The sequence below is a fragment of the Bombus pyrosoma genome, linkage group LG11, assembly GCF_014825855.1.
Source record: "Bombus pyrosoma isolate SC7728 linkage group LG11, ASM1482585v1, whole genome shotgun sequence".
NCBI classification, from domain to species: domain Eukaryota; kingdom Metazoa; phylum Arthropoda; class Insecta; order Hymenoptera; family Apidae; genus Bombus; species Bombus pyrosoma.
In genome coordinates this window covers 5,158,299-5,184,812 of record NC_057780.1, presented here as the reverse complement: position 1 = coordinate 5,184,812, position 26,514 = coordinate 5,158,299, and the positions used below count along the sequence as shown (strand labels likewise).

The 26,514-nt window shown below is 42.3% G+C and overlaps 1 protein-coding gene and 2 long non-coding RNA genes across 6 annotated transcripts in view; 2 read left to right on the top strand and 1 right to left on the bottom strand.

Annotated features, from left to right (window-relative positions):
* LOC122573111 (protein-L-histidine N-pros-methyltransferase) overlaps nt 1–5,806 on the bottom strand; it is a 41,189-nt gene extending 35,383 nt beyond the window's left edge. For all 3 annotated transcript variants that reach the window (XM_043739073.1, XM_043739075.1, XM_043739072.1), the window contains exon 1: nt 5,464–5,806. In XM_043739073.1, coding sequence (XP_043595008.1) covers nt 5,464–5,655 — 192 coding nt within the window. In that variant the 5' untranslated portion in view covers nt 5,656–5,806. The remainder of the gene's footprint in view (nt 1–5,463) is intronic.
* A 208-nt stretch (nt 5,807–6,014) lies between these two features.
* Nucleotides 6,015–8,187, top strand: LOC122573112. Of its 2 annotated transcripts, none has more exons than XR_006318661.1 (3): nt 6,015–6,716; nt 6,828–6,970; nt 7,975–8,187. It is a non-coding gene; the product is annotated as an uncharacterized LOC122573112 (long non-coding RNA). The 2 variants fall into 2 exon arrangements; XR_006318660.1 differs by lacking the exon at nt 7,975–8,187 and adding an exon at nt 7,340–7,460.
* Nucleotides 8,188–11,845: 3,658 nt separating this feature from the next.
* On the top strand, nt 11,846–21,322 carry LOC122572289. Its single transcript, XR_006318432.1, has 4 exons — nt 11,846–11,977; nt 12,050–12,207; nt 20,428–20,550; nt 20,631–21,322. It is a non-coding gene; the product is annotated as an uncharacterized LOC122572289 (long non-coding RNA).
* The last annotated feature ends 5,192 nt before the right edge of the window (nt 21,323–26,514 follow it).

The window sequence follows — 26,514 nt, the reverse complement described above, 5'->3', positions numbered from 1 at the left end:
ATTTAAACGTCACTTACGTTGAGACATTCGGTATACTTTGATCTACTTTCACGGGGTAATAGCAACTTGTTGTTGTTGCGTGTGAAACGTAAAGTGTCTGGTGGACAATTTCACAGACATAAGTGGTTGAAACGATACACCTTACGAAGTGTTAATAAAACTTGAATTGACCAGGATGAAGGCGGTACAAGCGGGCCTGTTGATAGATCCCGAATCACAGGGTCCGATCCGGTTTACATGATACTTTTGCTAATTGATTCCTATTCGCAATGACATCAACGTGGCACAATAACGAGTGCCTGATAGTTATCGTACGTGCATAGAGTTACAAACAGAAACCTTTTATTGGCACGATACGATACATTAACGATTCTTAGTGATCGAGGAGCGTCTTCTAATCTTCCGTAATCTTCTAATAACGATGTTTAGATAAAAAAGAAGGCGAAACTGCTTGACAGAAAGGTACATTCGCCATCGAATAATTTATACGATCGTTTTATTAACTTAACTTCGATGCGTAGCTGGAGGTCACCAGCGAAACCTTGTACGTCGTTAATTCCTAAAAATCAGCGATTCGAGTCAAAGCCGAAGGTTCACCGACGTTGTTACAAAGCGTAGCAAATGCAAAAGGAATCTCTAGCAAGAAGGAAAAAAAGAAAAGTATGCCAGGCCAACGTCCCTTATCGCTCGTTGCTTTTTCACGGTCTATGCTGGACGAAAAGCCGGCGCGGAAGAAATCAGCAAAAATGCGAAATACCGAAAGAGCCGGGAGGGACGGGCCTAATGAAATCCTTCGTTTCACCGAGTCTCGTCTTGGAACCGTGCGTTTTTTTGCCCCGCGACTTTCAAATCGGTCGGCGGCACCGGCCCCCCCTCGCATCGGCAACTCGCGTCTCGTGCGCAAGAAGTTCGGCGACAAAGCGTATCGTGTACGGCGAACAAGAATTCTGCCGAATGGATCGGCGTTCACGGTGGAAACCGGTATCCTGCGTACGAATAAAGACATAAATACGACTTGTTCGGTCGATCGAGCGTCGATCTACGCTGCAGAAATCAGTTTTTCGGCTGGTGGATCCACTGCGCACGCATGCTCGCGCACACGACGCACGCCCGCGATTATACGACTTGATAAACGAAGATCCACCGACCGTACGGATTTATCGCGGTCCTGACAACATCTTTCGCGATTCTTCATCGTGAAAGTGCCGCGAAAGATCCTAGATCTCGCTTTATGTTCGTGAACGATAGTCGTACTCGTCGTTGGTCGTTCTTTTCTCGAAACAATACCATCTCACGCGAACGATAACGCACGGTATACTCGTCTTTGTTCCTCTCTAGATTCGTTCGTTGCACCGCGCTCTGCTACTGCGTCGCGTAACAACTATCGCGACTCGATATTATTTACATTGTCGTTATTTAGTCTGAGCCACTGAGCGTGTCACGTGCTATTCTCCGCTGCTAAGTATGCACGTATTGTACGTATATGCCCGGTCTGTGTATTTATCGTACGTGAGATTTATCTCGAAGAACGCTTCGAAGTCTACGAATACGCGCTCGCGTATACATTATACATACTTATTTTCGTCGTTTGCGGTTTTTTATGCTATTTGGATGGAGATGACGAATCGCTCGACCGTCCACTTGTTTTGTAAATCGTCACTCGTGTTTGTTTTGATTTTTTCGGCTGTCGTACGGTGTCCGATTTCGTCAGAGATAACGTCGAGACGAACTGTTGCAACAACACGGGCTACGATACAATGTAGTATTCGTCGGTGGGTAATTAATTTAAATAAATGATTCCATTGAACTTTCAGACTTTGTCGTATATACGTTGTACGTAACAGGCACGTATGTTTCGATCCACTTAGAAGTCGAACATTATTCTTCACTCGCGTCTTCTTGTATTAAAAATTGTCCGAGATAGCTAGCCTTTAAACTCTGTTACGTTGCGTGTCACGACAAGAAAATATTATTACAGTTTGACGTAAGAGACGAGTTACTGTTAGAATTCTTAATGTAGCACGCGACGAACGATCGTGAATAATACGACGGACAAACATTCCCAAAGAGTAACCTAAAAGTATCTTTTTTAAATTACGGTAGTATCGTATACGATATTACGTACTAAAAAATCAATTGAAATTCATTTGCGATTAATATTCGCGAAGCAACGTTTCACTGATAACGTAAAGGACGTAAATAGCAATCGTTCTTCGGATACTTGACCATTATGGTACACGTCATAGTTAAATTTAACTCGCCATAACACAATTCCGTTTAAATTCGCATCTACTTCAAAACATATCATTGTAACACGAACCTTAAGGAAAATAAAAGACAGTCTTTGGAAAATATACTCTTCGTGTTTTGCGTTCAAAAATAACATCTTCCTCTCGGATCGTAGATAATATTTACATTCTTGCAACGTATCATCTTATGTTGCGTAAGCGCAACCTCTTTCGCTGATCCAAAACTTCTAATAATCTGAAAATCCATATTCACAATTGCCCGCATGTCCGATATAAATTATTACGAAATATCTTTCAAGATTCCTTGATTTCTAATTCACATTCACGCAACTATAATACCGCGTAAGTAGATACATATACTTGTAGCTACTATAAAATTTCATTCAGTGTAATTCGTTAAATATTTCATCCGTGATACACCAAATGATCTACTTACATATTCGCGACGACGTCGCGACGCACCGCAAACGCAAAGGGGTTAAACTTAAAATCGCGTCTCGTAGTTAGCAGTTGGGCCTCATCAAGCAAACAGAGAAATTCTATTTAACATGGTCAAAGCGAATCGTCATTAGCCTCGCCGAAGTTGCTCGCAATCAGCACTTCTCTTTGCCACACTTCACGAAGGTAATAAACATTATTATCACGAGCGTTGCTGTTATTATTACGAGCGAGCTCGAGATACGCGAGTTTCGCAAGCTGCCGTGAACTGGTTGGCGACAGCACCGAGGACGAGTTAAAATTCCTAAGAAATGGGACACGTTGTTTAGGCTACGGGGTGTAAAAGAACGGAAACGTCTTTCGGTGGGAGTTGTCTCGGTTGCAGCAGTTTTCTCTTTCTTCCCCTCGGTAGTCTCATCCATCAGTTACTTAATATTTCAAAGCAGCGTTCCACGCGACCCTCTTTCTCTCTATTTTTCCATCTCTTTCCTCGGAGGAGGATCCGCGAGGAAACGAACGGCGCCGCCAGTCTTTTAAAAACCTTAAAACACCACCGGGTCGACGCATCCACGCCACTCGGTCTGAGAGTAAAGTTTTCAGACTGCTCAGGGATATTAGGCGATGGCAGGCACAGAGAACTACCTAGTGCTACGCAAGGAGAGAGGAAAGGGTCGGCAGAGAGAGAGAGAGAGAGAGAGAGAGAGAGAGAGAGAGAGAGACGACGTCTCGCCTCGATTTCGGTCGGCAGGGGGTTGAGGCAAATCTCGCGGGGGCGTCCCTCCGCACGAATTTCAAATTTCTCGTTTCACGCGACCGAATGGGATTCTTCCCTTTTGCTGCGAGCACCTGCTCGAGCGAGCGGCCCTCCGAATCGATTTGCTCTCTGTCGCACGCGAAAGGTTCTCGCAAACACCGATAAAAGCTTCTTTCTTCCGCTAGATGAATAAATACGCGATCGGACGCGCCAGTCGACTTTCTGCGGATTTCCAACCTATGCTAGCTACGTAATGGAAAACGTAAAGAGGTGTGTTTCTTTTTTTCTCGTTTTCCTTCTGGCCGCGTGTGAAACGATATAGATGTAAAGGACGCGTTCGAGATTGTTGTACGAAGGCATGTTCGAGGCTGAGAATAAGTTCAAAGCGAAGAATGGTAGGCGAAGGCTCTTCGAGACGTTGCTTTCCTGTGAAATTTGTAAATTCGTTTGGGACGATACACAATTTTGTAGGAAGAATTGAACGTGTATTTAAGTTCTGTGTTCTACTTCCAGACTTGGATTATATGAAATATATGCCTGTTCGCAAATTTTGAAGAATTCAACCGACCAATCGAACAATACCTCACCTCGTCATTTAAATTTAACTGACTCTACAAAAAATTCAATAAATTTCCTATAAGAAACACAATCATCGAACCGACGATAATACCGAGTATACATCCATTGTAAATAAATATTGCTTATCACGAAAGAACCTAACAGAAGGTTAAACATTACACGTAACTGCTAATTTCAAAATATTTCAAAAGCAACCACTATCGGTCATAGGAATATTATGCTTTTGTCGTCTTAATTTCTTGCATTTCCAAATTCAATTTTTCTCGCAAAAGCGAATTTTACGTCTTAATGTTACTTTACGGTAGAATTAAAAATCTGTTCCTTCCGAACTACACCATTATTTTCAACGTTCCTTGTAATCACGTAGCATGAGTAACGACGAATCGAAACGCGAACCATCACACGCTGTTGTCGGTATTAATAGATTGAACGTTTGAAGTTGTGTAACTAGCAACTAGCGCTGTTAGTAGCTTCCAAGTTGGCAGACTTTTGTCTTGCGATCGTTCTCATAGATTCAACGCGATCAACGGTCTCGGCATGATCGCTCGTGACTTCGAGAAGAGTTGAATTGAAGGCAACCATAAAGATATAATTATAAATAGAGCGAGGCTCTAGACGCTCTGGACGGTGTTCGGGACTGGCGTTTGAAGATGTTTCAGGAATATCGAGAACGTAATTATCCTGTAATTACTGAGCATGCTCTTGACTCTTGAGTAGCGTCGTTCGCGGAACGAGAGGGCAGTCAGTGGTTGGCCTTGTGCGGTAATTGTACTAATTATTACTGCTCTCCTCGCTCCCTCCCCCTTGCTTTCGCCTTAGTGGCTACTTCCTCCCCCGACAACCCAATTACCCTGCTGGCCCGTGCGCCACTCGGAATTTACTAAGACCAGATTCAAGAGACCCTTCATTCACGGAAAAAGAAATTTCTCCTCGACCTTGTTTCAATTAAACGCGACTAAGGTCGACACCGAACATATCTCTAGTTATCCATCAAATAATACGAAAATAAACGCGCGAATCAGTTGCATTCCAAATTTTGCTATCTTATCTGTCCCACTAAACAAATCTTACTTTTCAATATAGCACGATCAAATCTGCATCGAAATCGAAACGGCCAAATTCGCGAAGCGATAACATAAATTTCCCTTACAACGTTGAAATATATATATATATATAACATATATATAACATAGCTATATACATTGAAAATGAATTCATTGTAAAATTAATATAACAGTTGTAGTAATGTTTAGAAAATCGGTTAAATAAAAATGTAATGTAGTTGTGTTATTTTAGCTGGAAGCACTATAACGTATCTACGGTCCTGAGGCCACTGACGTGACCTCAGGCGGCGATACGAAGAACGGAGTACGCGCGGGTTGGGTACAGATATGTATGCAGGGGATTGAATACGAAATGTAACCTATTTACGTTAATATTTACCTGAGTTTTGTCGTACGCTTCGAGCTGTTCATCCGCCTTCTGCTTATCATAAAGTAATCTGGCGAGGCTCCCATGTGGTCTATAACTTCTTATGGCTCTACTCGTGGGTGAATCCTGATTGACAGTGGAACAGGTAGTCAAATCCTTGACGTTGCAGGTGCACCGTGGTACAGGCACGTCCGCACCCGCCATGCCCACGAGGAGCACGTTAATGACTGCTAGTCACCACACGCGCATCATATGACTATACCCGATACCCAACACTGTAATCTCACAGCTAACACTTTGGTATATGAACAAGAAAAATACGAAAGATGACGCAGTTCACGTAAACACGTCTAGCACGTGGCCATGTTGGCGATGGTGGCGGCGACTACAGGTTGATTAGCGAATTACGTTTCCTGTAAGCAGCTACAGTCGACGATGTAGGAACACGGGATGACGTTTGAATCATCGACGATTTTCCGGCGAAATATGATATTCGACACGTGTATCTATCTTTCATAATATAAAGCCAGAACGATTTCAATAATTTCGTAAGTAAAATAACGATTCTCGACTGAAATGCTTCGTTAAGAAGACTTGAGTTTCATGAATGGTGCTTGATAATACGTCGATAAATCTGCGGCAATAAACCATTGTGACAATTATACGACTGTTACGAGACTATTGTTCATAACTAATCTTCGTTATAATAGATTTCTGAAAGTCTTTGGAAAATTTGATATTTTTATACTGCTATTAACGACAATTACTTACTATTTAATTGATATATATATGTGCTTTCCTTATTTAGATGGTACAATACAGACTGAAGTATAGCTATAGCATAATATAATACCAACAATAGCAAATGATACTTATTAAAAAATACTGATAAGCACACCGATTAACAAAATTTAGCTGACGAGAACATTGACGACTGCACAATGTCTTCGCAATTAAATTCCACTCCTTTAAGTCGCACGGTTTAATTCACACCTAACCTTGATTTGAATCTCATTTCAATGCGGTTCTTAATGGACTTAATAGATTCTAAGTGGAAAAGAGAATGCACGATCTCTTTGTTGAAGTATGAGACAAAGGTAGCGAAAGAATAGCGATTGAGAACAAGAAAGTATGCAGGCGAGGAAGAAAAGGACGTATGCGAGAAAAAGACAGTGAAATGAATAGAGGTTAAAGAACGCGTCGAGGAGAATCGCGGAACATCGACGTAGTTCTTGACAGTGGACATAAACATACCAGTTCGTATTGTGAGTCATAAGACATACATATATATATATATATACATATGTATTTCGCCGGTCATCATGTATTCTAATATTATTTTAGTTATTTTATAATTGATATTCTTGTCATTTCAGCAATTAATTAAAAATATTAAAAGTTGCACGATCCATGGTTATATAAAATTGAATTATTTATCAATTTTTAACGAGTACTATAGACGATGACGTTGATGTCGTTTCTCAACGACTGCTGATGGGTCCTCCCATTTATAACTACTGTAAGCACACGTCTTGACGCTATCTTTTTCATCGGTGTTGTCACCCCAAAGAATTTTACCGTCATACATAAAAGTTTTACGTGATATAAATACGCCTTAGAGAAAATTTCTTGTACACCGGAGTGCATCGATGAATATTTCAAATACCATATTGACGTACTGCGCGCGCGCGAACGTTTCTTCCTCCCTTATGCTCCCCATATCGAGTACTGATAATTCATTAATTTATGATAAGCTAGCCTCTCGCCTACAACCTGCATCTCTCCTACCTCACCCCATAAATCATTTTCGCCGCTGACATTAATTGCACGCCGCCCCTCGTTACTGGGAGAAATGAGATTTTTTTAATTGGCAAATTTTTCACCGTAGCTGACACTGTGACACCCTCTCTTGGGATTATCATTTCTTTCTTCGTATTGCGATTACATCACGCAAAAGGATGTGTATGTGTTTCGTATGATATATATACATTTTTTATATGAAATATTTTCCTTTATGACCATGATTTTTATTTTATCACTGAACATAATAAAAATACTGAGATTAAGTATTAATGCATTTTAAATACACAAGATAAGAAAAGTCGAAGTGAAAGAAAAATGACGGAATGAAAACTGTATGTGTCAAATAAAATTTTAAAGATACGCATATACTTGTTCAAATGATCTGCAAACCATTAGTTATATGAAATTTAAATTCAAAGAAAAAGATACAAGACTATCAGTGCGAAATTAATAATCCATTAATCCAATTAAAAATTTTAATAAAGTTGATGTATTGCGATAAACTTCACGTGCGATATATTTAGTACGAATGCTTAAGGATATTATCTTATTTACTAAATAATCTTAATCTCTTAAACAACTGACAATACGATATCATTATGTGAGCAAAAAATGTACGATAATGAAAGTTTTCGAGTTGTACAGGAAATCGCAACATTTTCATAAAATTATTCGTCTCGTGTACAATGCTGTACTTAATTTTACGATCTTTTTTTCAAGTGGTTTATTAGATTCCGAAGCGCGTTGAATCGCGAAAGGTTAAAGAAGGATGCTGCCGCGGTGAGTTGTGTGAGCTCTAACTTGTCCGCGACATGTTTGGACTGTGACCGTCACTTAAAGCTTAAACATGTGGTGCACGTGTCTCCCTTACAAAGCACGCCGTGCCACCGTCCCGTGGTACATTCCACCGACTCGAATCCCTAATCTTCCCTCCGGCTATTCAGAAGTTTCACATACGTCAGGTACTTAAGGAGCTGGACATTAGTGTAACGATATCGTATTCTATTTTTTTTTACCCAATGAAGACGATGTACACGACAGTGATCGTGCTACTCACTTATATTTGATGAGTAAAAGGAAAGAACAGAGTTTCACGGCAAAGTTTATATGAAAAAAATTTGTTTGTTGTACCTTTCTTTACCAATACGGGAACAAGGTTCAATAAATCTTACTATAATTCTGTAATATTACCAAAAAATTCCCTATATTCTAAAAGAATGATTAGAGATGGATATTTTTCTCTATTAACCATCTGTTTATAATATTTACAGCATTAAATTTTAAAGAAAAAAAATTATTTTTAGGTGGAAATGGAGAGTTTTGTCGTTTAGAAAAAGCGAACATTTTTAAATACTGATCTAGTATTAAGATATCACTGAAATTTATCTCTCGTCGAGTAATTAAGAGAGATTAATAGCCTGTGTATGGATATCGACACGATAGCTAATAATTAGCAGTTCACAGCTGACTAGATTAAGTTCCTCGTAGACAAGTTTCCGTAAATGTTCCAAATGTCACGCGTTTGTACGGAAATTTACATAACTTTCGCTACCGCAATCTGAAACGGCAATTAGTTCCTTATCAAACATTGCATCATACTTTTCTGGTTTTAATTTTTAGTACCGTTCTATAGCATATGCGAATAAAACTTCGTAAGTTATTTTTAAGTATATGAAACCTTGATCTTTTCGTTTTATTCATAAATTCGAAATTTCAAAATTATTTGAACAATGTCATTTAAGTATTCTATAATTTTCTTCAGTGAACGCGGTTGGACGACATTAAGTTAACTATAAATCAGAAACGATTAAACTAAAATCCTTTATTCATGAGAAAATGATTTAAAACGTTTATGCGAACGGGGTAACTGCTGAAAGCACCAGTTGAAAATGTCAAGGTAAGAATACTAATAGCATACATGTATAAAATAATTCATTCTAAAACAATGTAAGACACACTAATTTTCACGTAGGTAATATTTACTCTATAATATAATATGATCATATCTGTTATCTCTATAATTGATACAAATTATCACGCTTTTTATTGTTATTTATATTTAGTAATATATATATATTCGAAATTAGATAGCTTTGCATATTAATGGCAAAATTAATGTCACGTGAGATTCATTTGCAATAATGCAAGAGAGTATTCTTATAGTTAATTATACTTAAAAGGTACAAGGTATCGTTATTCATTATTTTCGTGCAATTATTTTTACTTAAAACTCTTAATTGCAACTTATCGCTTAATCTAATCAACGTACCACATTTTACATAATTAGAATGCCATCTTTTTTACATCGCCATAAATCTGTCTCTCTAGAAAAAAGTGGTTTCCTTGCAAAATCTTCAACTTGATTTATTTGTCTCTCCTTTTCTTTCAATGAGAAACTTTATGAACCTAAAAAGTGAAAAACAATTGCGTAATAAAGAAGTTGGACGAATCAATTTTCATTTCGTTTCTTCATAAAATTGAATATTTGCACAAATTTCTATGTTTTCTAAGATTATATATATGTCGGAAACGAGGGAACACCGGAGCCTCCCTTTGGAACCTTGAGAAAAACCCGAAATTAAAATAATTAGCATTCAACCCGATTGTACCGGTTCGAGATTAGTGACAATGAGCTTGGGCTCGGGGCGACAACCAGTGGCCAACGTGGCCGCGGTCAAGGGACGAACGTTTGCCTAACAAAGACCCTGTGCCCTGGGTAAGATAGCCACCAGGTGCCGATGCATCTTCGCTAGCCTAATGACCCGTTATAAATCCTAAGATTTAGTATAATTAAGAACAGACAAGCAGCCTTTGTCACAACTATGGGAAATTAGGGGAAACCTACCCCCTCACGAACGACTTTTCCCCAAGGCCAGTTAGCATTCCTTTTCACCACCGATATGGGAAATTGACCAATTAACAGCAACATCAATTTCCCTCACCTTCGGAACGAAGGCATCGTTCCACGAATCCGACGATTTCGTGTCCTTAGACACACCCCGTCATAGTTTTCCTCGGTGGCATCAGCACGACGGAGGATTCATTCTTTCGTGCGATCTCATCGACAAGAAGGAATAACGTATTTGCGATCAGTGAATCTTTCACCAAGTGTCGGACTCAGAGCTTGTGAGAACATACACCTGTTATCCCGTTGACCGCGGATTCGTTATCGGACCCGGGACCATTGTCACCAGTGTCGAACCGCCGCGAGTGCTTAATACACTACGTGATTAAATATTCTAATATAACCTCTTTCCTTAAATGTAAAGTGCTAAATTGCTTACCTTTCTCTCAGTACGAAACGCGTTAAGCTTTTACTATATTATTTTCCTTTCATCGTGAAGGGGCCTTCAAATCTTCAAGAAAACGTTCTATATTATTTTACACATTTTACGCGTGAATCGTGGATCGCCGGTGTAAGTGTAAATGAAAGTGTAAATGAAAGTGTAAATGAAAGTGTAAATGAAAATTCGTTTTCCACCGAGGGGGTATCGTTCGAGGGAGAGAAGATGCTGTTTGGTGTTCCACGGTTGGAAGGGCCTTAACTCGATAAGTCCTCACGGTACCTGAAGTGAGCTCATAATCGTGAACGAAGCGCGCAACCGCTTATTACAAGCGAGGGCATTGTAAATTTGCAGGGAAGGAGGTTAGAAGGAGGCCGAAACGAGAGAAGGACGGATGCACAGAGACCAAGTAAGTTGGAAAGAGAAGAGAAATAGAAAGGAAAGTGGTTGAGGGAGGCTGAGAGGAGTCGAAAGGACAAAGCAGCGCGAAACGTGCCCCCCAGCCGTGTTTCCGAAGTTCTCGTTCTACGTTGAAAATTTATCGTTTGGCTGGAAGAGAAAACGCAGGCGATCGGTCTCTGTGTGGTTTTATTGCGCCGTTCTCGTCGATCGACAAATCCAGATTTTACCGAAAGCCGGTGTTTAAGATAATAAGGACATTTTTTTTAAGGACGCGTAATTAGCGGTACAGGGAGTGGGAAACGTTAATTAGCCTCGGCAGAGGTGCAAACCGTTATTAACGAAACTCGTACGTAGACACGGACGCGGATGAACAGGTCGCATGCGTGTGCGCGCGTCGATGAATTATCGTACCTGTAATTACGTAGCTGAAACCCGTGGTTTGTGTGTGTACAATCGTGCTATCGGGCGATATTCTAAAAGCGGTAAAACGGGTTAAATTCCTCGCAGGCTTCGAGAAATAATTTAATTACACCCAGCTAACGATAATTGCCGGAACGATAATTCGATGTTAACCCGCACCGAACCGAGAGTGTACATTTCCTGCGCGCGGCGCTGCGGCTTTCTTATTTCACGCATACGCGACTTGTCGGCCGGCGTTGCCGAGTTTCAATTATCCGACGAATAAAAAGTTGCTACTTCGCTTATAAATCATCGCTACGTTATTATGATTATCTTCTAATTTATGAAACCAACTTTCCCTTCCAATTTCGACTTACTGATCGATGTTTTAAATTTTAAAGGCCTATGCTTTTCGTCGGTCATTGAGTTTGTTCGTCCATCGAACAGGCGGCGCTTCAAACGTCAATTATACGCAAAAGTTCGTCGATCCGATATTGCCGATCGTACAGAAACACCCACCTAACCTTAACCTAACGACAAATTGTCAGTAGTTTCCGTTGTGGGGAAAAGATCAGTTAGAAACAATTAAGTCGGTCTGTGCAGCAGCTTAAATCAGAAACGACACTAATACGTCTTCCGTAAGTTTCTCTTTCTCTGTGTTTCACCTCGCCCCTCCTACCTAGCAGTCAGGTCCGGCTGTCTGATTACAGGGGAACACCGAAAGGAGATCCACGCACCGATCCCTGCTGTTTCTCTCTCCCGGCTCGTTCTTCTTATCCCTCGTAATAATAATTACCAACACACCGCGGTGCAGGCACACCGAGAAACCAACGGCAGCAGCAACACGGAACGAACAGCTATCTAAAAGGTGAGGTCGCCGGCGCTGATGTTGCTAGTGGTGGTGAGGGTTCACACGTGGAGTGATGTATGCCCCGTGTGCGGCACGATGCGTAACACGGGGAGCCTATACGTCTACATGCCCTGAGGCTTCCAAAGTCGAGCCTTCTCCGCTGCTCATGTCATACATACATACACGTGGCGCGACACGCGTACGTGTGCTCATGTGTGCGTGTGCGTGCCGTGCGTGCATCTAGAAGAACCGAATCGAACTTCTTCTCGCGCGAGAACGCCATTTTATGAGTTCGTGTTGTTTGCTCGACCGACAGAGGAGCGCCAGGCGTCGTTGAAAAATTATGGAATCTCGTTGCTTATGGGTCGCGGGTACTCTCATTAGCGGAAGATTAAAGTGATTACGCTCCACGTGAACGTACGTTTCTCGAGCGTAGATGGAAGGTGAATTGCACGATAAATTTTAAAGTTCTCTCGTAAAAACGTGGCGAGGTGGGCGCGTTGCTCGATTTGGAAGCCAAACTAGGCGTTTCAGAGGTTATACACACGACAAATTAGAGGGGCGTGAGAATTCACCGGATTATGCCTCTTAACTTCGATCGCGGTATCGAAGTATCGTTTAATCACGCGTTTTGGTTTGTCGTATCGAGACCTGGTTTAATCATTTGGAATTATGATGACTTTTGTGTGAGTATCCGTTAACTTCCTATACTTTTTCAGTGTATTAATCCTCCGTAAGTTGAACCAACGAGAAAAAGAATTAGATAACGTATGAATAGGTTAGAATTAAGTTTCGAATTTAATAGTTTTTTGAACAGTTTAAGATTTAATTGTAAAGTCAAAAGAACATTAGCGTTTGTTCGAACCAGACTTTCATCAAAGTTTAGATAGTTAGGAACGCCAAAGAACTGAACAAAATGCTAAGATATATAATACGTAAATAATAATAAATAAAATAGTAATCAAATTTACGATACGTTTACTAGATCGAATGAAATAAAAATCGAGCCATGCTAGCGATATCGATCTAACCCAAGCTGCAAACTATTTATTTATCTTTTTTTATTTATATTAAAGATGATTAACATCAATGGATTAAATTTAGGTTGGGCTGTATAAAAATGTGACCACCTGAGATGCCAGAATAAAATGTAATGGAAACTGAATCTAATTGAAGATTTATATGAATTTCTCGGAAACTAAGGTCGAACGGCGGCGAATGGCAACATATGTCAAGATCATTAAAATCGACGAGTTGTGTCCTGATGTAAATAATTAGCTAAAAAGCGAGGCTTGACTGATATATATAAAATTCGGGTAGTATGCATATTAAACGAGCGGATGAGGTAGCTCGAAAACTCGGCCGCGTAGCCGATGTACGTCGATTTCTCTGAAGTGGCGCTGCATAATTTTTCGAAAACGTATCTCATGGAAAAGGTCTTTAAAATTTCGTTGGGCATCAACAACCGTTTTAAATCACGCCTAATCGCGTTTTTTAAACACTGCTCGTCAGTTTATCCGTCAAGCGAGCAAAGCATTTCTCTTTCCTCACAGAGTCCTTCAGAAGACCAACTCTATGAATTGAAACGTATAGAAAAATGATGGTCACAAATACTTTTTTGTAAATTCTCCTTAGAATCTTTTATCGTTTATATCATCTTTTCGCGATGTACAAACTTATTTAGCTTCAAAATGAAATATGTAGAGAATCTTGTAAATAGGTAGTAAACGAAAATTTTACTGCAAGAACTGCTTGCCCGTGAAAAACAGAAAACGTGTCTTATCGCTTTCTTCGTCTGTAGTCTTCGTGTAGAATCACTCAAGTTTCCCTTCTATCTTTTTCTCTCTTACTTACGTAGTCGTAATACGTAAAGCGTTCCCGCCCCTTCATAACGATCGAGTTTTCGAGATTTATTTGGTGCGTGGCTGGTACTCTACACGAGACATGGCCAATCTTAAGGTAATCCTGTTTTTCAAGCCGTTCAATCAGCAAACCTGGGAAAAAGAAGTTTTGGGAATCGTGGCGCGTATAAAGCATCGAAGGTGCTAACCGATGCCCGAGCGCAGGTACACTCGTACGTCTTCGGGGACGGTGAGGATCAGGGTCGTTAACACTGGTTCGCGGCGGGTACATCGACGTCCGACGGGGGTCGGCACCTTCTTTTTTCGATTCTACATACGTACCGACGGATATACACATTGATTGCATTTTTGCGTCCGTGCCGGGTAATAATGCTAATTTGGTAAGTAGAAATGGGCATCAGCGGGCGGTCAGCCAGACCATGGAACACACGGTAGCACGGGTAGCGCTAATGCCTCGTTTTTGTCCTCTTCCCTCCTCGGTTTACCTCCACCTCCTCCTCCTTCTTCTCTTGTTCTTTCAGCCGCTGTTGCTTCGTTCTCCACCTTCTTGATCCGCTACCACAGGTCTTCCCCACCTCCTTTTGCCTCTCCATTCTCCTTCACCGCCGCCACCTCGGCGTTCTTCGTCAGACAAGCCGCCAGCTACGGCGGCAGGCGACATAATGACGGCCAGACCTCAAACCTCAAACCTCCTAACTGAATCATGAGTCCTCTTGGTCGTCTGCACCCGGACGGCTCCTCGACTCGCAGCTAGCGGCGCAGCTTCTCGATTTACCTCGCGGTGGAGCCTGCTGCGGCCCCCGATGTCGGCTCGTTTTGTCTTTTTCCTTTCGGCGACTCGCCAGGGCCCGATGTTTCTGTCGTATTGAATCGCAAACAGCCAAACAGCGAAAGGAGCAGAGCTCCGGACCAGCAACTCTCTCTTTCTTTTCTCCCTTTATTTCCCTTTCTCCACGTAGATCCCGCTTTTTCGACCAATAAAACCAGGTAGAGGCATTTTGTTGAATGATTGCGGGCCGTTTTAATTTCCCCCGACGAGCTTTAGATTGAGAGAGGCGGCGGATGCGCGCAGCCGAGTCATCCCCGCAGCTTGTATTTATGTCCCTCGAGCAGATGACACCGAGAACATCGTAATGATAAACAGATTTTGTTTAATTTGGACATTAGGTTCGCTGGGATGTTTGTTGGGCGTTTGTATTTTGATTATAGGCTTGTGCGATGAGTAATAGCATGAAAGAAGTCGCGTTATTAATGATTAAACGTCGTTAAGATTTGCCTTTGGAATCTGACTATTTCAAAAGTCAGTGAAAGCACGAAAGGAAAACTTTCCAACGTTGCATTTACGCCTATTAGTTGCACTTTCTTTATTTGAAAATTCAAAACTAAACAATTCAATATAGATTTTATCACGTATCATAGTCGACGATAGATAAACATTTTATTGAGCGTTATTTTCATTTCTTTATTTAACGTGTGACCGATAGATTTTAAGTATTTTGTTCGTAGATTTAAGCAAACGGTTTAGTTGTGGCAACCCTACATTCAATGTATTTCTCAGGCGGTGAATGTTGCTGGGGTAGGCTGTCGAAAACTTTCTGAAAACCTTTATAATGGTTCCGATAAAAAGCACCCCTACGGGACACATATGCTACAGTGGTTTTTCTTTCAAACCACAAGTCCGCTCAATCTCCTATTTGATTCTGGCGACAGGTAATCGATAACTGTGCGATTGGCGTCCATCAGATTGTCATCCTGCGAATCTCCTAATAAATATAGTTTATTAGCGCTCGTCGTTTGACTTTTCCGAATGTTTAGATCAGGGATACGATATATTCGTTAATATTATTAATTTTGTAAAATGGATTCAACCTTAGAATAGCAAGATATTTATAGATTCAAAGTTATAATATGAGTGTCAGGATAATAATGATAATTACGATATTGTTAACATTTTCATCGGATATTTGAGGAGTAATGTACAACGCGTATTTTTTTTTTATCAAAAAAAGCAACTTTAAAAATAAACGCGAAGCATTTTGACGAAGATGGTTCCTTGGTAATGGCAGTCACGTACAGTTTTCTCTCTGACTGAAATGTCGAAGTCGATGAGGCTAGAGAGCTCCCTATCACATTGTAACTGTTACTGCTTAGGGGTTTTAAAAGGGGGTTGAAAGGACATTATGTCGGCGAGCGAGAAAAGGGACGGCAGTCTACGAAGTTAGAGCACGAAACTCTAACCACGGTATGAAAAATGTTGTGACGTTGCTTTCAGCTGTTCATTGTCGGAATAGCAATAAATTAGTTGCAGCGACTTTAAGGAAGAAAATATCAGGGAACGTTTAACGACATCTTAAATATCTTCGACATTTATTTTACATTTTATCTATTTTTTTAAAATGTGTATCGCCGGTCAATGAATATTTTCGGATCCAATTTTTTTCAACCAATTTTATTAAACAATACTTTTAGCTACAACTTTGTTCTACATATATCTGTTTACTGTTCTATCTAGACATCCACCGTGTGAGTTGACGGTATTTCACCGTTCCATTTTTTTATTTCTGACATTTGTCTTGAAATCAATATCGTGCAACGTGATGTTTGCATTTCTGTTATTGCAAACTGAACGTGATTCAACAAGACGATATTTGGCATTAAAATATTCCGTTTAAAATACTCGGAAGAAAAGAAACCGTAATCAATATTTGAATTCACCTAACTTCACTATCAATTTTCTGATCGAACGACGAAAAACTACACGAGGGTAACAACAAACCTGTCGCCATAATTTCCATATCTATTGCCTATTTCAGGCGCAAATTATCTTAGAACAAGGCTCGTTAAGTCAAACGTTGGTCGGTTGGTGTGTCACGAATTTGCAAATGGCGTGAAGCTGACGAGACCAAAGAAGAGGCAACCGTGACTCGAAGTCACGGGCAAGAGAACGCGTGACAATAAGTGCATCGACTCTTTGAACGTGTCAGTCGAAAGTCGGAGCTCGCGAAGAGGATCTGTCGCCACTTGGCTGGTATAGTTGATTTCTTCGACAAGATGGAACAGACTACTGGCGAAAGAAAGAGGAAAACAGACTATTCCGTGGACCGTGACGGCGCACATACCGTCTTCGATACGGCATATACGAGAAAGAGTACTACCGATGGCCTGGGAATTTTCGTGGCGAGGATCTCTAACACGAATCCGGTGTATGTTGTCGAACGAAGAAGATGGAAAGCGCGAAAACGAAGCAGATAGACGGAAGAGCGAGACCGAGAAGCGGAGAATCGGAAGAAACACAGAGAACAAGTAGAAATTGCTGGAGGTTTGAAGAGGCGCGAGTAATTTTGATGAAACAAGTAGGGGGAGATCAGTAGCTGAAACGAAGAAGGAAAAAAACGAGGACGGTAAAGTATGGGTTAATTTGCTAGAAGGGGATGGGCATTGTAATTCCACGTGACGAAAGTTGGCGCAATATCGCATTAATCTTCGAGGATAGACGTACATATGTATCGATCGTTGTTGGAAAGGGTCAGACTCGGGGATCGACTGGAAATCGATTCCAGCAGGGCGATTCCGGAGTATAAACACTTTATACCTCCGCGATCTTTCGCCCCTTATTTCCTTCTTCTCTTTCCTTCTCTTCTCTTATCCTTCGATACTTGGATCGAGCCACCGTGTATTTCAAACGTACTCCTTTTCCTGGCGGATTTCTATAAAGCGAGGCGAGAGCAACACGGCGTTGAGGCCGCGGCCAAGGGGGCAGAAAAGAGCGCGACGACATTAACCAAGAGACAGGAATGAAAGGATAAAGGAGAGATAAATCCTAGAATTGTAACCATCGGCAAGGTACTCGCGCGAACTAGCGGAATGGGGCCGAGAGGGGAAGAAGGAAGGAAGAAAGAAGGGACGAAGAAGGAACGAAAGAACGATCCGAGATGGAAGAGGATCGAGGGAAAAGATCCTCTCTGTGTCGGTGGATGTAGAGGGGAAAAATATAATGGTGGCTGGGGCGAGGAGGGGGATATACCTACCATCGATGGATATCGAGTAGGCGAGTTGGTACGTGAGATAATAAGGCGTGCTCGGGCATGCCGATGGAAACCGCACGCGGCATTATTCAAATTGAATCCGGTAAGAATTATTATTGGCGGGCAAGTCGGGGCCGAGCCGGCTCATTCCGCGGGCGCATTTGCGAATACGAGGAGGAAAAGAGGAGCTGTAGGAGTCAGGTAGAAGTAGGAGGAGGAGGTGGTGGAGGAAGAACAAGCAGAAGAGGAGGGGGAGAGAGGAAGCTAGGGAGAGAAAGAGCGTGGTGGTGGTGATGGTGGTGGCGTTCGAGGTGGTTCAGGTGGAGGGAACGACCTCGCCATCACGACCTCGCCGTATGATCCACTGCAGTATCGCTCGATGACCCTGGTGTCATTACGCCTCACTCTGGACGTCATTACGCTAATGTCCATCTCCTTTTCTTCTTCTTCATCCTCGAGACCCGATGCCTTTCGTTTCTTCTGGTCACCACACCTCCACGTCGAAGGATACTTGACACGGTTCGCGTTCCAATCCTTGAACAGCCGATGCCCTTGCCGCCTCCAACCTTCCTCGAACGACGCGCGTAAGGCTATTTCGATTGGTACTTAACCTTCGAGTCTTTTCGCCTTTTTCTTCCTTTTTTTTTACGCCTCTCTTTGTCTCGTTACCAGGTGGTCATTCCTGTTTTCATTGTGTTTCGATTCTAAGGCACCTCGGGGATCGTGTGTCCACCGAGATCTTTAATGGATGTATCGTTATGTCGTGTTGTTTATAGCGTTCTGAAGGGATTTTTGAAACGGCAGATGTTTATTGATTTCGAGTGAACAAAATGGCAGAATGGATGTTTCGATAGGCGTAAGAATTTCGGCTACTAACGGTTTAAGGTTTACCAATTCGTTTATTGGCGATTATTAAGAACTATTAATTTTTAGACGTGGAGATATATTCTTGAAGGTGGAAATGCGAGGCTTGGTTGAAAACTAGTAGATATCGTTATTCCTATACGGGTGATTGCTTGCAGAAACAGACAAACGCGGTACAGCTCGTAACTTATTAATTCTATTTGTTGAGTTATCGAACAAGTTTCAATCGCTGAACCGTAAAAATATTTATGCCATAAGGGATGAAATAACGTTATTCCAAACGTTTCATCTTTGCCACACGCATGACCCAACATCTAAGCCGAAAATCCTCTCACGAAGAGAACAATGCTCGCCTACATAAAGAAGACTAACCCTGAAGAAATTACTGGCGGTATCCCATTCGTATTCGAAACGAGACGAGCTGTTAACGAGGCGCGGTTGCCACTCGAATTCGCGACCAGAGGTGGTTCCGTCGTCCACCACACATTCCGTTTCTTCTTTCGTCTACGCTCGTGTTCGCCTCACTCTATTCTCTCTCTTTCCCATTTCCTAACCGTGTTCACCTCTCTTTCTGTTATTCTACGTTGCAGAAGGCATCCTGGTGAGGTGTTTGGACCGCAGACCACACCGAGTCACGCACAGTAATAACCCTTGGCGAGGGTGAATACGGTTACCTACGGCCTACGGTTACCAGTCGGGTTAAAGCCCTACGGAGTTTCGTTCCGGCCGCTATACTTGTTTTTACGGTTCATAATTCAGTCGAGTGTATTTCAAACGCCTGCCAATGCGGGACCGTAACGTCGATGCGCTTGTGTCGTCGTTCGAACGGAGCAAACCCCGCATTACGAGGCGTCACTTTGGGCCTCGGGGAGATTTAAGCTCGTCGTACGCGACGCGAAAACTCGTCACCCACGATTGCCCGGTTATTTATGCACTTCGTCCACGGCCGGACGTTCGGGAATTAGCCACGAGGCTAACCGAACGAAATGTGCGGTCGCCGCGCGGCTCCTTCGACCGTTTACAGCCCGATGGAAATATGTCGCGCACGCCGGACAATGAGGGTCAGCCGAGTAATGAAATACGATCGAACGGCCGATAAATCTTGGTAGAACGGTCCGTTGTTCCGTAAAGAATCCGAAACGTCGATTACGATGGACAGTGGGGACGAACGGCAAGGGTTACGCGCCGCGAGATGCCACTTTGTTGTTTCAGGGTGAAGAAGCGTTTGGTGGTTAGGTCTCCGAAGCTTTCTCACGACGATTGCATGAACGCGAGTAATGCGAGGAGAGAATGCGATAAGTTTATTTCTTGTTTTTCGTAGTAGAATAATTTCAAAATTCGTCGCATCGTTAAGCGATTCTTTATCCTCTTTGTCGGTCAAGGGTAAAGAAGGCTTTAGAGAGCCGAATTCTGAAACTTTCTTACGATAATCGCTACAGAGTAATACGATGGGTAAGAGATTCCTTATTGTTTTTTTTTTTTTATAGCTGTTGTACGTCGATAATGGTTCGATGATAGCAACGAACGTGTTAAGAGCGAAGAAGACTTGGATGGTGAGAGTTAAGATTTTGCAGCTTTTCTACAACGCACGTGAAGGTAGAGGAAGAAAGGTACGAGTAACGAGTCATATATTTTGCTTGTTTTAAATTGACTCTATACTACAAAACCATTTTTTTTTATTTTATTTTAGGATCGAATACGTATGGACTACATGTCTTAACGACACGCAGCAAATTGCAGTGTTACGAACTGTCCACTGAATCTCTTTCGATTGTAACAGCGCGGCATATCTTACAATTCGTTGCAGTCATGTCTGTCAAATTTCGAGGCTCACCTCGAGTAGTCAGTCGAGCATGATAGTTTATTGTTCCAGTATACGAGTGTACGAACACTAATATAAACACAAGCCAGTTCTATGGCGTGTATGGTGTACAATTCTGGTTTACGGTACGCTTGAACATTCTCTGTGCAGAGCACAATGCATATACGTTATGTATGTATATAAAAGAAGAAAAAGAAAGGGAGAGAGATGCCTCGGAGGTGTTACGGCGTAACTCCGTCATTATCCTCGGCGGCCGTGATCGTCCGGGGAAAATTATATTCAGATGAGAAGGAAATCAATTCCACGATAGAATCGGCGAGCCTTCGATTAGAACCGAAGCTGGTGCGGGAAATGCAACGGAAAGTGGATTAAATTCCAACGGATGTTTCTTTTTCGAGTATTACCGTCGAGAACATTGCTTCCTCCGAGGCCAGGTTGTCTTCGACGCTTCCAGTCGATGAGTCATTTAAAATATTTCTGAAAATATCTGAAACGTCTTATATTTTCTTCTTTCTTTTGTACGACGAGCAAGCGTTCGTTAATTTTAATGTCACGCTGAGCTAGAGAATGAATTTTTTCTTGAATTACAACATTAATTTCGTTTAACGTCAATCGTTCATTAAATTTTTGGAAATATTACTCGCTGAATATTTGAAATGAAATTTGTAAATATCTACCAAATTGTTATTACCAAATTGTAGAATGAAAATATTAATTCCAAAGTTTAAGTTCCAATCGGTGAGTCATTTAAAATATTTCTGAAAATATCTGAAACGTCTTATATTTTCTTCTTCCTTTTGTACGACGAGCAAGCGTTCGTTAATTTTAATATCACGCTGAGCTAGAGAATGAATTTTTTCTTGAATTACAACATTAATCTCGTTTAACGTCAATCGTTCATTAAATTTTTGGAAATATTACTCGCTGAATATTTGAAATGAAATTTGTAAATATCTACCAAATTGTTATTACCAAATTGTAGAATGAAAATATTAATTCCAAAGTTTAAGCTGCGAGCTATTTAAATTAACAGATATCTTTCTATTTCGATCTTCTCTGAAATTATTCTTTAAGTTTGTTTATTTTAGAAATAATCGTTACTCCTGCCTATAAATTTAATATTACATTGTAGTATCTGCATCATTCGAATAATTAAAAGCGCTACTGTAGACGAATTCGAAGAAAGAGCGTAAAACATCGATATGAAGCCACTGAAAGTATCACTTAAATACCTTCCGATCGTTTCACAGCGTTATAGGGAAACATTTAGCCATACGATCTTCCTGTCCCTTCTTTCTTTTTTAATTTTCCCTCCTCTTCATTCTCCTCCCGCTTTCGGCCTGGAGCCTCTCTCCAGTTCTCTCTACTTACATTCCGCAGCCGGCTCCGTAGCGCACCGTGGCTTAATTGGCGATAAAACCTCGCGGCCTCGTAAAAAAATCTCGCCTACCCCTACATTGTATTAATTAGGGCCCTTATAATGCCTTAAATAAGGCGTAGCTTAGTTATGGGTTGGTCGAGGCCGAGTTGCGCCGTGTTATCTCGCTGGTTAACCACCCCGCCGCCTCCGTGTCCATCCTTTGCCTCTCCATTCTCTCCTTTGTCCATCTCTTCCTTTCTTTCTCTCGCGTGTTCCAGAGATACCTGAACGACCAATTATCAGCCATAATATCATCGAGGCCCGGCGGGCTCGGATTAATCGTATCCGGTTTCCTATCTCGCGGAAAAAGCGCTATAAAAGAATTTTCTGCCGCGGGAGATACGGCTGGACGTGGCGGTCGTAATAAAATCTATCGGCCAATCGACCGTCCTTGGCGATGTCTCGTGCTGGTTCGAAATCGTCCACGTGACGATAAAATATTTGTCACGTGGATCCTGTTCCAAGTATTTAGACGAAATTTTTCGAATTGCGATTCTATATCGTAGCGTTTATCTCGCAATACGGAGGACACCCTCTGTACAACCAGTTTATCCAGTCACGCTTTAATCCACGTTACTTTTGTTCCAAATATTTTCGCGAAACTTTTACAAAGTAGTTCTACATCGTTTTCCAACTAAACTCTGACGTCGGTCGTATCGTATGTTCGTGGTAGAAATTTTTACGAATGAAATTTTCTGTTACGGCATATTACGACGGTTAACTCGTATTAATACAGAACGTTTCAAGTAGCTCCTTCAGCCAAACTCCAGTTGCATCAACGAGGGATTCCAAGTAGTTTCTCTAGTCAAACTTTGATCGGTATTGGCTTCGGGCGACTCAGGTATTAGCGCCACTCATCTGGAAACGGTATTTCCGTATCGTGCAACGATTTAAATATTACACGTTAACTTTTTTCTTTCTCTCCGCTTCACGGAACGTGCACGCGCGCACGATGACTGGAACGCGGGAAACGTGTTTAAATGGTCAGCAGGATGATTCGGTGCTCTTATTACAACGTCTGCTACACGCGAATGTTGCCCCTAATGATAGTCCGCTTAGTGGGATGATTACAGCCAGCAGAGAATACGGCTATCGAACGGCGTGCCGGAATCGATGGATTACGAAAATAAATCGAACGCTGCGATACACCTCTTTAAGGATGTTACGCTATGATTTAATATGCCCGAATCTCGGCGCCACGGTGATTCGTCGCCCGCGGCCTTGTTCTTCGTTTTGATTGTACGTTCGTTTAATTTTTCGTCGCCGCATTTTGCCAGCGAAACGCGTATTTCGTTTAAAATGCCTATTTTCATCCTAAATATCGACCGATAATCGCTGAACAATCGAGAAACGGAAATACAGGGTGTTTCAGGGATTATAGGCGAAAGAACGTAACCGGTGAGTGAAATTCGTGGAAAGGGAATAAATCGGTTTCGATAAATGTAGACCCACGGTCTACAGGTTGATTTTAGACGTTTAATTTTTTTAACTTGGAAAGTTTCTTGATCGTACCACTAGGAGGTATATTATAAAATTCGTTATTTTATGGCTTCTATGTAAGATTAATATTTCTAGAACCATCGTTGCTCGTAAGTATCGTGTATCGTATATTATACACAGGTGTATCGTGTATTGTATTTGTGAAAAATATTTATACAGCTCGATACGTGCCATTTGAACGAATTTTAACCATTAGGAACAAAAATTGCGATAAAAAGATAGAAAGAAAAAACGATAACATAGTTTGGATCCAAACGGGTTAAACCAATACCTACTATATATATATACACACACACAACAGACATATCTCAGTATCACTTAAGGAGGATAATTACTCGTCGCTACATCAACGATTCTTCCTTTCTAATGGCTTCCATTAAAACGATTCGTTTTAATGGAATCGCGCTAGTAAGTTGGTTCAGAGTTACGGAGATCAGGTTGTAACCCTGTCGATTCCTGGGCGTAAACGGCACGCGCTTGGGTGGGTCTGGAACCAGGACTCATCGGGCCCGACTTCTTTCGTTCGATTCTTATCTGGTACGAGGCCGCATATAATTACAATTAAAAGAGATGGTCGTCGATAAGGGAAGAGGACCTCCGTGTGTCGAGGGGTTCTTCTTCTTAGGTCCCGGCTATATCCTCCCTCTTCTGCCTCTTCTTCTTCGTTCTATCGCCTCACTCACTCAGGGGTCCAGTCGATGCACCCACCTATATGGTTATAAAAGGGATGGTCAGGGGAGGCCCGGATTACAGGGGGGAGGGGAAGAATGGTGGCATAATATCCGCTTGAACTTAAGTTATATTCCTCCTCGTGCAGCCGAGATATCGGTGCGGAGGTGGAGTTCGGTTCGAGGGTATGCTAATTCCGGCCTCGGGCCACCACGCAGCCCTTAATAGCCAGCTGAGCAGCTCTTATGCCAGCAACTAGCGCTCGTATATACAGCGTAGAGGGACGGTGTGCATCTCTCGTAGTTATAGAGGTCTCCCGGAGTCGATGGTACCGTCGGCGAGAATCACCGGTTTTTCGGAATGTTAATGTCCCGGTAGAGGCGCCCCTTGCTCGGCTCATGTCGACGATTAGCGCTCGTACGTGTAATTGGGATAATGCGTCGGGACTCTCCTTCTCCCTTCCTCTTCTTCTCCTCTATTACTCGTTTTCCAGGTATTCGGGACTTTTTATCGTATTTAAGCGAGGGAGTTTAAATGGCCGTGTACGGATACCTCCGGGGGTATACGTGCGCTTCCAATGGCCGCGTGATTGCTCCATCTCTCTTTCTCTTTCGCGCGCCGTTCCATCGTTTTTAGCCAGAATTTCAGCTCGTGACTTTCCGCTCTTTGGATAATCCACGGAGCGGATTACCTACGCAGACGAATCGGGATCCTGCGGTTCCGGGAACCCCCTGTTCTCGAAAACACGGTTTTCAACTGGGATTGCTCTTCCTCTTTACCAACTTATTCATTTTCACCGGCTTCCTCTTCTTCTTCTCCTTCTTCCTCCTCTATTCTAGCCTTTCTTTTAAGGCTTTTGTCCTTCTCTTTCTTCTTCTTCTCCTTCTCGCGATAGAGGAAACTTTCCTCGTGCAACGAGTCGTGCCATTCGAACGATCGTTAGTTTTCCTTTCTCGTTACAAGACGATAAGCGAAATAAGACAGGAAAATCTTGAACGTTTTTCACCTTGTAAGTAGGAGGTTAAGTAGTTTGGTTCTCTCGCGAGATTATTTTCAAGACGCGAGTATATTTATTAATGCCAGAGGTTTCAAGATATAATTTTCAAGGGGAACCTAATTTTTATACGTAGAGCATATATCCCGGACATTTGGTACGACGTTTTAAACAAAAAACTAGACAGGTACCAAAATACAGATTCGCGAGTTTCATACATCTTAGCTAAACAAAAAGCACAAACCTGAAACGACGGAAGAGTCGTTCCAAACCGCATCTATCCGGAAACGCTTCCAAGTTCACGTCGAAGGATTCCTACAACTTCGAGACCTGTCTCGGAACTGTCTTTCATCCGGATCACGATTTCCAGCCGGGAAGACTGACTCCATCGGTCGTCTTTGGGTGCCCCCCACCTCTCGTTCCAAACGCGATACGCGGTTCGGTCGCGAAGCGCACGATCGATCGTTATTTATCGACTAATTCGTCTCCATTTAGAAAAAACATCTGCCGTTTCCGAACGAGGGCTTTTGCACCGCGAGCTACGATCCGGGGCCCACGGCGAATAATTCTTAGGAGAGAACGGTCCGACGCCAGCCGACGATTCCTACCTCATAGGCAGATAATCGCCTTTGATTTCTCTCTTCGATTCCTGCTCTCTACCCTCCCCTCCTCCGCTCTCTCACCCCCGGTTACCCTCCCTCGCCCTTCATCTCCTTCTGCTCGAGTCCGCGCGATCGGAGATCACTCCCTTCTTATATAATTACCTTATTTCCGAATAATTGGCCAATTTATACTCGAGTCCCAGCTGAAAACAATCCACCTCTCTCTCTCCCCCTTCTCTCCTCCGGTCTCGCTCTCTTTCTCTCTCTCTCTCTCTCTCTCTCTCTCTCTCTTGTCGGCGTTCTTTCGTCCTGCTTGGTCTCTCACCGTGGACCCTGTATACACCGTGTGCCCCATAGGGCCCCGTAGAGCAGTTATTTTATGTATATGGGAGTGTGATTAGATCGGACTCCGTGCCGGTGTGTGGGTATGATAATTCTGCCCGTAGGGCTTCGTGGGGCAGTCTCCACCCACGCCACGCACACACCACGTATCCGCGTCTATCTCCCTTTTCCTTCCTCTTCCTCTATCGTATCATGGTTCGTTCAGTTTTGTCCCTTTCTATCTGT